The 18,418-nt window shown below is 40.2% G+C and overlaps 1 protein-coding gene across 7 annotated transcripts in view; it reads right to left on the minus strand.

Moving 5' to 3' along the window:
* Positions 1 to 17,941, minus strand: part of spire1b (spire-type actin nucleation factor 1b) — a 38,453-nt gene extending 20,512 nt beyond the window's left edge. For 4 of the 7 annotated variants that reach the window (XM_019256621.2, XM_019256619.2, XM_019256620.2 and 1 more), the window contains exons 1-4: positions 17,357 to 17,940; positions 13,483 to 13,511; positions 5,730 to 5,966; positions 3,652 to 3,777 (exon numbers count right to left, since the gene is read on the minus strand). In XM_019256621.2, coding sequence (XP_019112166.1) covers positions 3,652 to 3,777; positions 5,730 to 5,966; positions 13,483 to 13,511; positions 17,357 to 17,723 — 759 coding nt within the window. In that variant the 5' untranslated portion in view covers positions 17,724 to 17,940. Of the gene's footprint in view, positions 1 to 3,651; positions 3,778 to 5,729; positions 5,967 to 13,482; positions 13,512 to 17,356 lie in introns of all 7 variants that reach the window. The other 3 variants (XM_019256624.2, XM_019256623.2, XM_019256618.2) reach the window with 2 other exon arrangements.
* Positions 17,942 to 18,418: the final 477 nt, after the last annotated feature.

The following is an 18,418-nucleotide window of genomic DNA, read 5'->3' on the forward strand; positions in this document are numbered from 1 at the left end:
AGCGGCATGTGCCTCAGATAGTGGCATCTAGTAGTGGCATTTCCGGGAAATGCCACTACTAGATTGCGATGCCACGAATTGAGCCAGTGTGCGCGTCGCAGGTCCACACACAGGACAGCCTGTGCAAAGCGCCAGTCAATTGAAAACCGGACATTTTCACGAATTTATACAGAAAAAAAATCCCCAGGAGCCCCAGACAGGACGTAAAAATGTCCGGCCAAAAGAGGACGTTTGGTCACCCTTTCATAAAGAAATAACTTTGTCAAACGGAAGAACTTTTATTTTGAAGAGTACCGGGCAAAGAAGCGTACGAGCCCCGCCCACCACTAAAACGGAATATGGAAGTGGAAATTTTGTTTTTGGTGATTGGAACAGAAAACGAGAAATTGAGCTGTTTTTGTCAAAAACGAAAAAACGACTCGTTTCTGGTTTCAGCTTGTGTCCATTATGTCCAGAAACAGAATAATAAAAAGTACCTTGGTCATCAAAGTACTGAATCCTGAATCTGACCTGCTAAAATAACATGTGACAAATGTGTGTCTGTAATACAAAGAGTGTCGTTATATAAAATGATGAACTTAGTTTTTAAAAACATTACTTTCTAGGCTATGAGGACTTCTTTCTCAGCCTTCTCCACCCTCTCTCTTAACAGAGTTATGTAACCCACCAAATCTGCTCTATTCATTCAGATGCATTACGCACACTGAAAGGGCAGCAGCAGTAGTGCATAGCAGGAAGGAACCCTGAGGTGGAACACACACACACACACACACATGCACACACACACACACACACACACATGCACACACACACACACACACACCACTCCTCATGGGAAATGTTCCAACCCACAGCTGAGCTCCAAACTGCTCCTGAGGAGAAATAAAGCCCAAAATGACTCCTGTTCTTGATCTCAATGAATGAGATGAAGAATAAAAAATAGAGACCTGTGCAGCAACAAGACACCGCCTTGTGTTTAGAAAAACAGCCTAAATGCGAACTTGAAGCAAAAATAAGCCCATAATGCATCTGTGAAGAAATTATTACATTATGAGATCTTGTTCATTTTCCCCAGGCCACTTTTCATCAAGTCATCATTGGATCACCTGCCAGTGCCCTTTCTGAATTTGGACACATAACCCATAAAAGACATTTTAGCAGTAATGCACTGAATGAGCATTAATCCTTTGTGGTATGAGGACAAGTTGGAAATATAAACACTATAATACACCGGTGTGTATCAAAGCTTCTGTCCTTGTATTCACATACATATATTTTAGTCTTTTTATTCTATTGTGTGCTTTATGTTCATTCAACAGAGTTTCGTGCCATCACTAACCTTTTTATATCACAGTAATATTAAAGTGGAATTGCCATGTAATGAATAACTTTAGGGGACCAAACACAATCACGTGAAGTATCTTCATTTAAGGTATTTTCAATGAATAATGAATCAAGTGTTGCAAATTAAGGGAAATTTGAGGGACCGGATTCAAACAACCGGGGTTTATTTTAATGGATATATATCAATTATGGCTGATTAAATAATTTCTGAGATTTTTAAGATTTTTAAGGGAAGTTTGTTAACAAAGCTTTGGGCATAAAATTGAGTCTGAAGTGTTTCAAGTCTAAAACATGCACCACCTATTCTTACATTATAAGCCATGAGTAATACATCAAATGATGAGGATAAGCTGTGAGGCAGAGCTATTGTTTGTTATGTCATAGCTTGTGCAATATAGTCCGTGCACTGATGTGTCCATTCATTTCTTTATCCACAGTCATTACCACAGATGCCTTCAGTATCAGCTGACCGCCTCTGCTCTGTCACACAGAAAACACGGCTGTCATGACCGCTGTCATCATGTTTCCGATGTGTGCGCGCTTATTATGTGCTACAGTCCAGCCCTTCCTCTAAGAGCAGATGGTTTATTACTGAAATAGGAGATGTCCCACTCAGATATGACTTTCATGACTCTGCTGGTTCCCTTATTTAAACTTTTTACACATTTTAATACACAGTTCCACAGTCCTAACGTGACCCCTGCCTACGTTGTTTGTTAGTGGTGCCCACAGAGAATGAGTCATATTAATTATGGGGTGTATGGGGGCATGTAAGGTCACAGTGCTAAATCCTCTAAAGTGATGCCTCATGTAAAGGTCAGTGATCATCCTGTAGTCATCCTGAGTATTTTTAAATAAGACTGCTATCATAAAGGACGAATTTATGCATTCACTTTAAAAACCTGAAAATAATATCGCTGTATAATGTGTAAACACAACACATCTCTGATGGCTTAGACTTGAGACCGGTCTCAAGACCACTTTTTGGAGGTAGCCTCTTCTTGAAATTGACCACTTGTCTCTCAGACAAAGAGGGTTTTATTTCAAGATGGGTTCAGACTACAACTGCAGATCTATCACTAAATTGTCAAATCTCTTTGGCTTAAGCCAAAGAAATTTAGTGAATATTAGTTTCATAATTTCTGACAAAGGTTGATACACTTGATCTCAGGACTGGAGTGAGGTTTAGCCAAAATGTATCAACCTTTGTCAGAAATTATGGCTCAAAGAGATTTTACAGTAGAGTAAATATTGTACATAATGCCACTTTCAATTCAAAATAATGAACTTTGAGGCAGAATTGCTCAAAAATGATACAGTAAATATGCTTGATACTGAGTGAGTGAACAGTCAGGATGGTCCTGAGATCAAGTGTATCAACCTTTGTCAGAAATTATGGATCAAAGGGATTTTACAGTGGCGTAATAGGTTTGCTCGCTCCATATCATGGACTACATGCATTTGCCATACATTCTGTAATACGGGCGCACTTGATTTAATACACTAGACTATCGTTTTGTTTTCTCGAGATCTCGAATTAATTATCTCATTATCACAAGAAAACAGAGAAAATTATCTCATTATCATGGGAAAACTGAGGAAAATTATCTCGTTATCACCGGAAAGCGGAGGAAATTATCTCGTTATGACCGGAAAACGGAGGAAATTATCTCGTTATGACCGGAAAACAGAGGAAATTATTTCGTTATGACAGGAAAACGGAGGAAATTATCTCATTATCACAGGAAAACGTAGGAAAATTATCTCGTTATCACGGGAAAACGGAAGAAATTATCTCGTTATCATGGGAAAACGGAAGAAATTATCTCGTTATCATGGGAAAACGGGTGGAATAAAATGTATGTATGTATGGCCTTTTAGGGCTTCCGTATTGTTGTTTCATTGAGCTCACTAAGATAAATTCAAGTCAATCATGTTGGTATAGCATCAAAGTATTGAATCCTGAATCTATGTCCTGCTAAAATAACATGTAACAAATGTGTGTCTGTAATACAAAGAGTGTTGTTATATAAAATGATGAACATAGTTTTTAAAAACATTACTTTCTAGGCTATGAGGACTTCTTTCTCAGCCTTCTCCACCCTGCAATAAGTCCTCTCTCTTAACAGAGTTTTGTAACCCACCAAATCTGCTCTATTCATTCGAATTTATGCATTTACTTTGAAAACCTGAAAATAATAAAGCTGTATGTGTAAACAAAACACATCTCTGATGACTTAGACTGCTATTATTATGTCTGAAAAGCAGTACAAGCCCAAAGCCATGACGATGAAATTAATGACCCACCTCTTTGGCACTCTTGATCTTTTCCAGGAAAGTGCGTAGCTCCCTGGTTTCTGTGTACAGAGCCCGACACACTGCCTGGTAGTGACTGGGTGCATCTGACATACTGGGCAGATGAGCTGTACAAAGCTACAAGGGAGACAATCAAGCAGAGAAAAATTTAGTACATAGTTCATTCTTTGCATTACTATACATTTATTGCACAAACAACACAGTAAAGAAGTGCAATGCTCCTAAAAAAATGGTTATTAATATGCATGTTATTTTGACTTTTAAAACTACATTTCATTAATTTTTCAGTCTACACCAACAACAAAACTTGTTCTCAAACTGTCATAAAACAATCTCAAACTGTAACTGTTTTAAACTGCTCTACATCTATGCTACATTTGCACGTACAGTACTACAGAGGTGATGTCAAACCTTGAAGCATCGCTAAAGGATATTTAAAGGACACTGCATAAAAACTAAATGCTCCCAGAAACATTTGCAAGACAACTATGCTACTATGAGGTTAGCCATGCTGCTGCTCACACACACACACACACACACACACACACACATAGAGAAAAACAGTGATGACAGACTATGTCCTTGTCTCTCTCAGAGGAACAGAAGGTACCCTGGGCCATAGCTTGGCATGCTCTTGGCGTCCATTTGCCCAGACTGCATTCCAGTTTGGGAAATTTTCATTTAACACAGAACATACCAGACAGCAGTGTCTCCATAAGCTTTATCCTGCCCACATCCCAATACGTGTGTAACATAAAATGCTGTATTCAGAGTTATGTTTACATTTTCATTAAGTGAATAAATGTGGCACTGAGCTAAAAAAGAGTTACCAGTGTGTTTTACTATGTCAGCCAGGGTGAGTACAGTAGGACAGGGTGAAAAATACTGAGACAACAATTGGAACCGACAGCTTGTTAGCCATTGGGCTGACCAGACTGCCACACTGCCCAGATACATCTCCTTGGAGGACAGTGTTTGTGTGTGTGTGTGTGTGTGTGTGTGTGTGTGTGTGTGTGGTGTGTGACTGGGTATGTGGCCATTATGTAAACAGTGTGAGGCCATGTGAGGACTGACACAGTGACTCTGTGCTCCATTGGGCAGCAGAGATGTACGACTCCCAGCAAAGATAGGGCTGGCAGCCAGACTACACTGTGGTTGTAATCTCTGTGTTCAAAAGCATGTTTAATATTTTCATTTTCTCACACACAAATTTTCCTAAAGCTTCATTGTCTATTCCTGGAAATTCACCAGTGGATTATGTTTAGTCAAGTCAACTTCATTTCCATTTCTTCCATTTCTTGCTTCTTCAAATAGCTAAAGCATTTAAATGCTTACAAGTTAATGAGTCGGTAATAATAATTCAATCATATGAATTATATATCACACTCAGAAAGGAGACATTCTGCATAATGTGTACTATACCTTTGATACTTTGAGCATATTTTGCTGATCATACTTTCATGTCGAGTTTTTACTTGTAAAGGAGTAAATTCAAATTGTAGTAGTTCTCAATCAAATAAAGACTGAAATATTTCTTAATGTTTTTCTTGTCTCTAAACTGTTTTTTGGCCACATGGGGTCAGAACTTCACAACAAGCTAAAAATAACACATACAGTAAGTTAATATGGCTAACGTGTGAGTGAAATATTGCCCATTTCCACATCAAGCAGACATGGAGCAACATTAGCATTCATTCATGTGTTTCTGATAACTTAATGGTTTTAATGCAATATTTACTCTCCTTTTAGCTCTGTTGTGGTTTACATGAACTTCTCAGGGAAATATCTGCATCTTTAGCTGCTAAATTCTGTTGCTAAATCTGTCATGTAGGTGGCATACAGTCGTCTGCTGCTGCTGGTTAATGACACTGAACCAAAACAATGAGCTGAAAGATGCTAGAATCTGTAGAGTAGATGTAATAATCTGTTGTTCATATAAAAAATATTTATGCGTGCAGCTTTAAGTGTGATGTCTTATTAACTGCTTTTTCCAGGAAGTGTAAAAAGCCACCAATGGCTGAACAAACAGAAAAAACAGCCACAGTCACTTACTCAGCTACTATACGTACCTTGAGGATATCTCTGTAGCCATGAACACTGGAGATGTCATCAGGGTCATCCTCTGCTTCGTCCTCTTCCTCTGTGGCCTCGTAGCCTTCATCAGGGCAGGCATCCCTCTCAGCCTCGGCCATGTTGGTCATGAGGTCGATGAGCTCCTCCAGCGGAGGGCTGAGCTCTCTCTCCTCATTCTCCTTCAGTCCATAATCCAGAGCCTTGTAGATCATGATGCCCAGAGACTCGATCACCTGAGAAAGCACGGGAGCTTTGTTAAAAAGTAGCTTTAAATGATCTGCTCTCATTCTTGTACATATTGTATCACTTTTACAGAGTTACTCTCATTTCTAACTCTAAAATGGATGTATAAATATTACGCAAACAGTACACTGATTTGGGAAAGATGCATAGTTTGTCATGCTTTGTGTACTGTTATGTTGATCATCCGCCACATAATACAAACAAATATGGATTTCTGTCTCTGTTATGCAATGTGATCCTCTTTTGTGTGTGTTAAGCCTGAGCTGAACAGCTGTATTATGGCAACCTCATGACTCAACCTTTGACCAGAGAGCTTCCTCCACCATTCATAAACACTGGCATTGACAGGCTGACGGTGGAAGCAGATTAAAAAACGCCATGACATCATATTTGAGAAGTCATCTGCCATTTGTTCACTGAGATTCATCCTAGTTGTTTAGGATGTCAGGACCTTATTGTCTGTTGAGATGCATGTAGCATACACTATCTTTCTGCTAAAAATAGCAGCCCACTGTGTTGGAAACAATGCTAATGAGTGAGGGGGATCAGTGAGGGTGAACCAAAGTTAAGGCCATGCAACTAAAACAATGAGCTGAAAGGTGCTACAAAAACTCAGTGGAGATGGAGAAAGTTATTTCTCTAATCTAAAAACATTGAACTTTAAGAGAAAAGTATTACCACATAGCTATAATATGACTTTGACAAGGGAAAAGGAGTGGAAGTTAATGTTTATATGCTACAAATATTGCTATAAGGAAAATTAATGCCTTCCTCAATGGTAGAAATAATGCTTCTAAAAAAACAACATTTGTTTTTGGATAAAATGCTTTCCAGTGAGCTAAAGATGTTTAAAGATATAATATTATTTCTGTCCCAGTGGTTGGTGCTTATAGGTCAGGTGATGCTATGTTATAGCACTCAATCTGCCCTGCAATTGGAGAGTCATGGTGGATAAAGGCAGCGATGCCAAAGCCGAGACAAAAGGCAAGAGTGGGAAATCACACAGGGGATTATTCTGCAGCCCTGAGCACTGAGAAAAGACCGAGAGGGAGCAAGACAGCATATAAACCACTGAGAGAAAAGAAACTAAGAAAAGGAACTGAGAAAGGGGGAATGGGGGGATGCAGGAAGGGCGGAGAAAGATGAGGATCAGAGATAGGAAAGAAGCAGTGAATGAAACGATGACAGTCATTAAATAGATCACAGAGGTCAAGGAGGGAGGAGAAAGGTGAGACATCATAAAGAGTAAGTGTGTCTGTTTGTAGACATGAGGATCAAGGGCAGATCAATAGACATTCATGGAGGGAGGTGGAGTCATATGAGAAATCTGCCCCACTCCGGGTTTCCTCAGGGGGGAATGGCTGAATGCCACCTCTTTGTCTAAGCTTTACCCGGATCCACACACACTGATATGTGACACCATGTAGACCGGCACACACACACACACACACACACACACACACACACTCCTCCAGGGACCTGCTGTAACCTCAGGATATAACTGAGAGCTCCTCAGCTAGAGAGAGCATGTTATTGTAGAAAATGTGTCACATTTGGATTGCTCTGCCCTGCCCAGCAGCTAATGCTTTATGTGTTAGTATGTGGATTATCAGGCTCCTGTGTCTTATCTTATCTAAAATCCACAACTTCAAGATTAACATTTTCCGATCTGAGGAAAGATTTACTTAAACTTTACTTACTTTTTTTATCTGGTATATCTAGATTTTTTAACCTCAGAGAGGCTTCAGGAGGCTAAGGTGTGCCACATTTTAAAATATACTATTGGTCATTCATTCGCTGTCTCCTACATGTCTGGTTTAAGCCAACATCGGGACTCAGTAGAAGAAAAAGGCAACCTCATAGTTTGCAAGTATGCCAACATCCCTTTGTTATTAACCAAAGTTAAATTTGGCATTTTTTATGGCAGAAACTTGAAATAATCACTGCCTCTCCCCATCCAATTCTGCAATTTGCATTTGAGTAACAAGTACTGTATGCAATATACATCTATCTGGTATAAATTGAAATCAAAAATGTATATTTTCCATAACAGTTCATATAAGAGAAAATAACACAGACATCAGCCAGACGCTTTTGTCCAACCATCACTGAATGACACTTTAACATCCCCCACCACCATCAACACATCAACACCCTCACCAGCCCCACCCCATGATTTTTAGAGGTCCCATCTGGCCAACCCAATGAAACATTTCTGGGGGCACCACTGTGAAGCAGGCCAAAAGATTGCTATTGAGCCATGCTCTATTTTGTTTTAACATACAAAGAGATGCCTATCACAATCTCATATTATGCATACTTCAATTTACTCCCTCGTCATAACAATATTAGCGTTGGACACAATCCTGTTTATGCTGTCAATCAAGTCTGAAAGGGCCTGATGGAGTCATTTCTTACACATTATTCACAAATAATTAACTGCAAGCTATGACTGATTGCAGGAAATAAGAACCCTCCCTGTGAGGCGTATGAACATGGAGACAGGCTAAAACAAACATGTCTCCAGTCCGCTTAGAAATCTCCCCAACTGGTTCCCAGGCTTCCAGGCAACCGAGCAGAATGATGGGATGGAGGGGAGGAAGAAAATAAAGAAGGAAAAGGAAAAGAGAGGAAAAAAAAGACGTCAACCAAAGGAGTTTTGCCGGAGCTGCAAAGTACGGCAGCAGCCATCATCACAGGCAACAACATCAAGCAGCTTGGCTTAAATTTCAGCATTCCTGTCACAGAGAGGAGGCAAGCTGGCCAAAGGGCCAAAATAAAAAGCAATGTGACGGACAGGGAGATGTTTTTACTTTATTTCCTAAATACATTGAATCACTGTTGTCCTCATAACCTCACCTGAACTTTGAACATTAGTCTCAATGGCCGTGGCTTCAACATAAGACAGACTGGGTTCAGAGCCAAATCTTGTTAAAACAAATACAAATACTAAATTAATGAAATCTATCATTCTCCCACTGGTCTGATATCACCCCAGAGAGATACAGGTTTCTACATAGCAAACTGTCATTCATACAGGGACACCTGAATGTTCTGTCTAGGTGTCAGTTTCTGAGCCACTCAAGGTTGAATTTCACTTTAGATTTCAAAAGTAACTGTAGCATCTGACCTCAGGTGAACACCAGACGGATATGATACAACAACAGAGCTTTATGTTGACAAGAGTACATGACTGTAATATTAAACGTTTGTTCTAGTTCAGTATGTTACACATTATTTAGGACCCTCAGGCTTAAAACGGCCATGTATCTGCTGCCAAGCATACAACAATACCCTAAAAACCAGCCCAACACTGTTAGCCTAGCTTAGCACAAAGACTGGAAACAGGTGGAAACAGCTAGCCTGGCTCTGTCCAAAAGTAACCAAATCTGCCAGCCAGTGGCTGTAAAGCTCACAAATTAACATGCTGAATTTTATCAATTAATCTATCCACTGTTTTAGCACTAGATATCAATTCACATGATAAAATCAGGAGACTGCCTGTAAACTGGCCTACTGGTCTGTCAATTGAATGTTATTGTCTGCAATGCATTTTTAGTGGACTCAGCTGATAGAGACTGTGAGTCTCATTCATCATGTTTTAGTAGTGTAGCTTTGTGTGACCAAAGCAGAGCCAATTGTGTTAATTAAACATTAACTGAAATCTATGAGCTCCACTCTCTCCTACCAAATGGTTCCATTTATCAGCCAGCAGAGGATTACCACAATCAGCACAAACTGGTCAGAATTAAAGGACTGCCTTTGATAGCCTTTATAGTTACTAATTAGTTGGTTTACAGGGATTAGGTTGAGGCAATTGAATTAAACAGAAACTGAGTGGAATTTTTACTTTAAAAAGAAAATCACCTCTCCTCTGATTGCTGCTCTTTAAAGCTTTTATGACAAAACATTTCTGAGAATAAGAGGCAGGAAAGCTCAGGGCTGGTTAATCAGGTGGCATTTTTAATTCCAAACAACACATCCTGGGTTTCTAAATGTGACACTAATGAGCAATTTAGTCTCTCATAGAAACTGATTGTTGATCTTTGCATCCATTCAGCCTTGTGGACATCTTCACCCAAAGTTAAATTGAAACTGAAACTGTATGTTATTCTAGGGGAGAAGTTGGATCACCTGGACAGATTCTGATGGGACACATAAAAGAACACTTACTTACCCACAATAACTTCTCATAAGTACCACTAAAGCTGCTCATATGAAAATTCATATTATAGGCCTAAGCTAGCACGCTACAGGCTCTGTGAAGGCTGTGCTATTCTTGCGCTGAGGTCGATGCGAATGTCATTAGTTTTGCAGAAATTCTGTCATAAACCTGTAAAAAGTCAAATGTTCTCCTCATGTTAGAACCAGAGGAAAGATCAGGAAGATCCTGGGAGGGAAACAAATGAAAGAAACAAACTTCATGGCAATCCATCAAGATAATTGGAGTTGAAACAACATTTCATTGGATAAGTGTAACCTTTGACCTGCTAGACTAGCTGAAAAGCCATGTGGACTGAAGTATCTGTATCCAACAGTTTTGGAGATAATTCACTTAAAAACTAACCACTGATGATGGCGCTACAGTCTGTATACAATAATACAACATTCCATCCATTACAAGAAGAAAATGCTGTATCAAATCCATCCAACTATCCAGTCCATGTACATGTAACAAATCTACTAATGTGATAATTGACAAATCAATATGTCTACTTAATAACTGATGACAACAGTGTTAAGTTGGAAGCACACAGGCTGGATAATAAAAACAGACAGCACACTTGTTAAACTTATTCCTGTAACAATATTCCCATAATGATAACAAACAGGCATCATACTGTGTGTGTATTCATTATGACGCATACAGAAGCGTCGCTTATTTCCTCTCAGGCACACGCTGAGGAGATTCCTTTCTCAGATTCTTACGCCTGACTATGCTGCAGTGACCTCTGACTGTCATATGACTGAGACGCAGAACCCACATAACTTAACAGAACATAACAGAGCAGAGAGAACACTTGAAGAACTGAAGAGCATAAACATATCCACCTTGCTTCCCTTTTTCCATGCGTGCACAAATCTTGCACAAGAGCGGATTCTCTTCCTGCTAAAGGCTTTCATAACTCCTGACTGTGTTATCTGTTTACATTAAACACTGAATGTGACGTTAAACTCTAATCCCTTCCCAGACTTCAAAGCTCAGACATTAAGAGAGCACTGAACTTGCACAGTTAAACTTTGACAGAGGTGGAATGTGATCAAGCATAATCCACACATTTCTGAGGTAACACTGCATCATGGGACCAGGAGGGTCTAACTAGGACGGCCGCAGGGGTAACTGACAAATTCCATAAAAAAGCTAGCATATGAAAATGTGTAGCTAAATAATAGAATTGTCACATTTGAGTAATAGCATGCACAATTGCAACAGATATCATCAATTTCCTTTGAATTTAGCTATAGTGATTACTGTACACAAAGCCTCATGCTGCAGCATGCTGCGCCAGGAACTCGGCTCATCGGCTCTGAGGAAAACAGAATCATCTGACTTTCACAGACTCATCATTTGCAAGGGTTCACACTGTTTGAAGCCATGTGCAGATAATGTGTGTCAGCGTTGACTACACATGTGTTCCTGTTCATCCAGCTTTGGGCTAATTCCACACTGTATGCCAGCATAAACGCCTCTGCTGCAGGATTTAATGCTGTCAAGCATCAAGCAGCTCCAACAACTTGCCAGTAGTTTTGTCAGCCAGCCTGTAACAAACTGTATTGTGAGAACTCATTTCTAGTGCAAAGCTGCTTAGCAGGGATTTGTCTACACACTTCCACTTCTACAGTGAACTGTGTGTGTGAGTGCACGCTTGAGCTATTTGAGGTCCATCTGTTATCAGAGCCCTATTATACAGCAATCCAACTCCAAAACCCCCCTGAAAACTGAAAGCACTGTCTCTAATGAACTGAGAAGAGATCCTCGGTCAATATAACAATTCAAATTAAAACCATTTTTCATCATCTACTAACTACTAGAGTAACACCAAAGAGCTCCCTGCAGGCTAAAATTATTTTATCAACAACATCCAGCAGAATATTCCTAAAATGCAAAAGCAGAAGAGCTAATCCCTCCAAGACCTATTTTCATAAACTATTATCACAGCAATGAACAGCTGTTAACAGTGTGTGTGGAGGAGGGACACTTTTATGTAGCCCTTTAATTAGGTCTGAAACTGCTCCCAGAACTGTCATCAAACAGCTACACTGGGTGACATTTCTAACCAGTCGATCAGAGGAGCTGAGAGGCCCAGCTGGGAGCTGGGAGGCTGATGGGGAGGAAATAACTGGGTGAAGACATGAGCTAAAAAGAAGTGATGCTGAAGTGATGCTGCACATGCCAGAATCTTCCATACTGACAGCTTTTGTCTCAGCTAGCAGTCAACATAAACTATTTCCATGTTTTCTGATAAGTCGGTATTATTGTGTTAATATTTGACATTTATATATTATTTAGATATTTTTAAAGCCATTATCTTGTACCTTAATACCCTGTGTTAAGAGTACAGTTCAATATTAATGCATATCTGTTTTGGTATCAATCTTTTCATCTAACACTCTGGAAGAAGGTAATCAGCATGTTTTCCAAAATGTTAACCAAAATGTGAAACTATTTCTAGGTACTACCCTCTGATTGGCCATTGGTTGATGACATCAACATGTCCATCATTGGCAAGCATAGATGAGATTATAGACATTGGTGCTGCCTGCCAGAACAACCTGCACTGAAGACTGTCTGATGTTTAAAGCTGGCAGCAAAACAAATTGCCAACTGGAAAAAACACACCTGAACTTTAATTTTTTATTTATCAAAGGTATTAGTTTGAGTAGTACTGGACCTACAGCAGCTGCATTGAAGGAGGATTAACACACCACAGCACCCATGGCTTATGACAGTTTCAACCACAGCACTGGTAACATTTGAAATAATCCTGCAAAGTGCCCACTCTAATCTAAATGCAATCTCTGTTGTTGTGACTGGCTGCCCTCTTTTAGTGTAACTAGCTAATGTAACCAGCAGTGGAGGGTAAATATTTAAAAAGGAAATAATGCTCTTATTGTGGTTAAGCCTGCCATTTATCTCCCTTTGTTCAACCATGTATTGCCTTTTGTCTTGGTAATTGACTGTTCCTTTACACAAACACTAGGACTTTCCAGTCTGCATTTTTTTAGGTAATTCCAAACAATGTCTCAAAACTACATCCAAACAATCCATTAATGTGACCAAAACACCTCAGAAACATGAAGTTGACATTGCCAAAGCAGTGAGCAAAACTGAAATAAAAAGTCCTCATTATTACAGGTAAAATTTCTTTCTATTTTTTCTTATTTACTCCACCAGACACATCAGGTACTTAATGATACTATACATAAGTAAATATGTCCACATAATAGTGTTAAAATCTCTGCAAGCATGTGATGTTATAACAGTATTACAGTGCAGTTACTCACCTCTGTTGTTGTGCAAGGGCTGTATTTACCTGCAGGGAAACAAGAAAGCAGTGTTATGATAAGCAGTAGATGTAAGCCTGGGCATAAAGCAGCTTACATGCACACATGGCACACATGCATAGATATAAACAGAACACTGTTTAGCTGAAGTACAATAAACACTGTACAGTATTTACACCTGACAGGGGTTAAGTGTATGTGATGCTGCTATTAGCCATTGATGTCAAATGTCATGTAATACTTTTGGTTCAGTGTCTAAATATAATGTAAAAATGTGAAATGTAAGATGTCTTAGAATCCACTGCAGACACCAGGCAGAAGGTATGAATGGACAGTCTAAAGTTGCATTAGGGATGAAGACACCCATATTAAGACGAAATCACAAATATTGACTGCAGCCATGCAACAGAAATAACAAATTTTCAGATGTCATGTGTATATTGTCACTGATGGAAAATCTTTCTCAAAATAAACTAATCACGAACAGAACATACCCTCAAATGCCAACATGAATTAAAGGATAAAGCTAGTTATATTATAATTAATTTTTTGGTCAACAAACTCAGACCAAAACCAACCAATACGATTATGCTTCCCACTAAGCACGTTTATTCATTTGCCACCTCAAACATACATTTTTAAAAACAGGTCGCTAATACTTAGTTTCATTTTTTAAAGGGGGGGCTTGGTAATTTCCAAAAACAGCTGGGCACTGTAGTTTTTAACAAATGTTACTTCAACAGGAGTAAATTGTGCATTTGTTGGGGACTATTTTCAGCTGAGGATTAATGCACTCTGTGTGTCACCCAAGTGTCGAGTGTTTCCAGGAAGGAGAATGAATGAAAATAAAAGTGTGTCTGTTCACGGTGATAAAGGAACATGTCACCCAGTGTGACGGTGAGGCTCACTGATACATTTTGTTCACAGTTTTAACAATATACGTGTTAGTAGAATCAGTTGATGCCTTGGTTCTATCATCAGTTGCTATTCAACACTGTGCTCTGTAGTCTAGCACCTCTTGTATCTTACTTATCAGTGATTACATATTCTCTCCCTCATTAAACCAATTTCAGCAAAAGAGCCCTGTGCTCTAATTATCATTATGCAAACTAGGTCAGTTTTAATAAAAGAAGGTTTCATTTCTAATTACTTTCATGGTTTAAGTAGCATGTGACTGATGATGACAAAACTCCTCCCAAGAAAGCATGAATGTGCTCCCTTCAAAAAGAAGACCCACTGTAACGTTTCTCCGGGCCACTCCAGCCTAGCTTTTATTTCATGAACAAACAGCCTGCTGACAGATGACCCTGTTAACAAACGGCTGTTTTGTATTGTAACACGCAATAATGCGACGAGACAGCAGCTCTGACATCATCTCATGACCTTAACTTGCATCAGCGGATTTTAATTCTACGCTGCTGTACAGTGAAGATGCGTTAATATTGTTATGCACAGCATACATGGTGAGCGGATAATTAAATGTGCTTTCTTAATAACACTACATCACTTGGTGAGGCATGAAATTGAACATATTTATGAAAGTCTAGGCATGATGGTTCCTGAAAGTGCGCTGCTTTCATGATGTATTCATATATGATACAAAGTGTCAGGTGCCCCAGATAAACTGCTGCAGAAAACAACACTAGGTGGCCATGGTTTACAACAGGGTATGAAACGAACCATGTCTGGATTTAACTTGAATCCTTGAAACTTTTTGCCACAGATTTATCTCATTATTTACACAAAGTTGTTTGTCCGAGTGAGCTTGTGCATCACGGAAAGAGAGCCAGTGCTGAACAGCACGGATAAGTGGAAATTAGAATAGTAAATTACCCTGAAAACTGAAACCGCTTGTGCGGTTAGACTGATCAAAACACTTACAAAATCAACTTGGAATTGCCTGAAGATGTGTACAGCCATGATACCTAACCAGGGGCACTACTGTAGCTGTCGGGGGGTTCATGGAAAAATTTTGAGTTTGATTTTGAAAAATAGAACAAATACGTCCAAATTTGGAGTCAGTTGTACACTGAACATTATGTGCTGCAATTGTGTGTGTGATTAGCAAGCAAGCAGAAAAAACAATGACTATGCAAGTGTCTACATCAGACAAAAACAAGTACAGATTCACAAAATATTAGAGACCTCTAAATGGTACTGAGAAGCAACTCAAACACATTATTTGTCTGACTATACAGCTCTTAAACTGGTATGGTAATATGTATCTCATTCAAGGATTCAAGGATGTAAATCTGTATAGGATAATGCATCTCTTCTGCATCTGTGTACCTCGTGAAAAGACTAAGTGTGTATGATTTGCACATTACACACAGTGGTGTGAAGGAAACAGGAAGATGTTAATCTGTGAAATTGATGATTACTGAAATTACTGAAACGATATTAACAAATACCAAATGTGACATCTACTGTATATTGGTGTATAAATGACAAAAAACTACAACAGCCCGAACCATTCTATACGTTTTGCATCACATGACATAACATGAGCAACATAGGAATAAAAAGCCAGGACTCCCCTCTCTGATGGTTGCTTCCATGCAACTAAAAATAGCCCATTCATTCTGAGCATATAGACCTACAGGCCACAACCAGCATCACCGTCACATCTGTGTCTCTAAGATTTGCTCCTGATTAAAAGGAAGATTCAGAGCAGTTATCGAATCAAAAGCCATAACATAGACTCTGCTGTGTGTGTTGTAGCTGAGTTAAAAGCACATCCCTCTGGCCCTCGGGTACCATCCATTACTGACAGAGATAGATAGATAGACTCAGTCAGTCTGCTCTGTGTTAAGTGTCTCAGCAAATGTGATTACAGCAGACGATGGACATGCCAGGCCTTGGTCTGATGAGAACCTGAAATGTGTTTGGTATAAGTGCATGTTATCTTTTCACAGACACACCCATCAACTGTAGCGACACACATCATGTGGCGGCCGGCGTTCAGTGTCATCTGTAGTGTTTTGAATCCTGGTTGATCCTTCGTTAAAAAGGTCTGTAGTAACTCGAGACAAATAGCACAGAAACACTGGAACTCTCTCCCATATGAGACACAAATTGCAATAAAGTCACCCTGCACAGCCCCACAGAGAGAGTTTAAATTCCTAAAGAATGATTTCTAGAATATTGCAGTGATTTGGCACACTATACTGTCAGCAACGTCTCCTCTCACTTTCTTGGATATTTTCAGCTCTAGGGCACCTTATTAATTATAGCTGTAATCAACAAGGGTTCCCATGTCACAGCGAGTTAGAAACATCCGAATGAGGCCGTGCAGATGACAGATATGTGAACCATCACAGCATGACGTCCTTTTCTATTCACAAATATAGGTCCACACCTTGATCTGATCAGTGCTCATGCACATTTCAGCCTGTAATCACATGTTGGGATCAGATGAAGCAGAATGAACACACTGATGTGATGTGAAGTGGCAAACAGGTGCATACACGCACACGTGTGTTCAGTACAGTATTGGGAGCCATGAAAGTGAGAGGAGCAGGGGACTGTGTGAGACTGTGGTGGTATGTCTTTGTTTATCAGTGATCAGGTCATGTGTACTGGAGCCTTCACTCCAGCTGTTGTTGTCCTGCTGCAGATTAGGTGCGCACAAATCACCTGATCAGTATAAACATGTAAAGACTCCACATGTGCAGCTGGAAATATGTGCAGAGCTGCATATTTTGACATGTGACACCGCTATATTATCCCTATTAGTGATTCTACATAAACAATCCTGTGATTGTCCTAGGACATAAGGACAACCACAACACCTCAGCTCCATTATCTGAAATGTATGTGATGGCCTGGCCTAGATCCGACTAGCTTTAGACGCACTCGTTCTTTCGTGTTTTACCTTCACAGCTCTGGGCTTCCACCCTCACAGACCCGTCTCTCTGTATCCTAACATCCCCCGGCCCGGAGATCTTCATCGGAACCGTCGCTGATGAAGACGCCCCCGCGGAGGAGGCAGCAGAGGAGCTCCTCCTGCCCCGGTGTTCCTTCGCCAGCGTCCTGCAGCATTGGTAACACACCGCCCAAGCCTGCTCCTCGTTGATGGGCTGGCTGTAAAGCCTCAGTATCTCCTCCAAAGAGAGACACTCCGCTCCCGCTTCCTCCGCTGAATTCATCGCATTGTGATGCTGCTGCTCATCCCGGAGAGTCGCTGCTGCTGCAGCAGCATCCGTCAGTCCTCCGTGGTCCCCGCATCGCTGCTCGGCCATCCTATCATTATCTCAGCGCATTAGGCCCGATGACGAGAACAGGTCCAGGCCGAACCTGGAGGCATTGATGCTTCCCACCCACGCCTCGTTCAGGTTTCGGTACCAGCAGTCATGAGACGGTGTGTGTGTGTGTGTGTGTGTGTGTGTGTGTTTGTCTCACATCACAAGCCAGCAAGCCAGGCTCACTCCTTCATCACATGGTCTCTCTCTCTCTCTCTCTCTCTCTCTCTCTCTCTCTCACACACACACACACACACACACACACACACACACACACACACACACACACACTCACTATTTCCGGGCTTTTGAGAGATGGATTATTGTCTTACTTCCTTTTTCAAATGCAGTGTGAATAAAATAATTCAGAGTCAGTTCATTCAAATGTGTCTAATTAGAGTCAAAGCTTAATTACCAAGCAGACAAAGCAATTACCAGCTGAGGCCCCAGAACACATTCACTGTGTTTGTAGGTTGATCATACATTTTAAGGTTGATTTGCAACAATAAACTCAAAATATCAACTGAGGACTTACATTGTGCTCACATATCCTAAATAAATGTGTTTAATCAAGTTATCATTGAAGAAAAAGCATAGAATAGGATTCAAGCTTTGGAGCAGGTTTATTGGATGGTCTGGTTCATCTAACTGAGCAGACATAAAGCACACAGGGTGTGAGGTAGTGGGCGCCCAAC

Source organism: Larimichthys crocea, chromosome XIII (assembly GCF_000972845.2).
Source record: "Larimichthys crocea isolate SSNF chromosome XIII, L_crocea_2.0, whole genome shotgun sequence".
Classification (NCBI taxonomy): Eukaryota; Metazoa; Chordata; class Actinopteri; family Sciaenidae; genus Larimichthys; species Larimichthys crocea.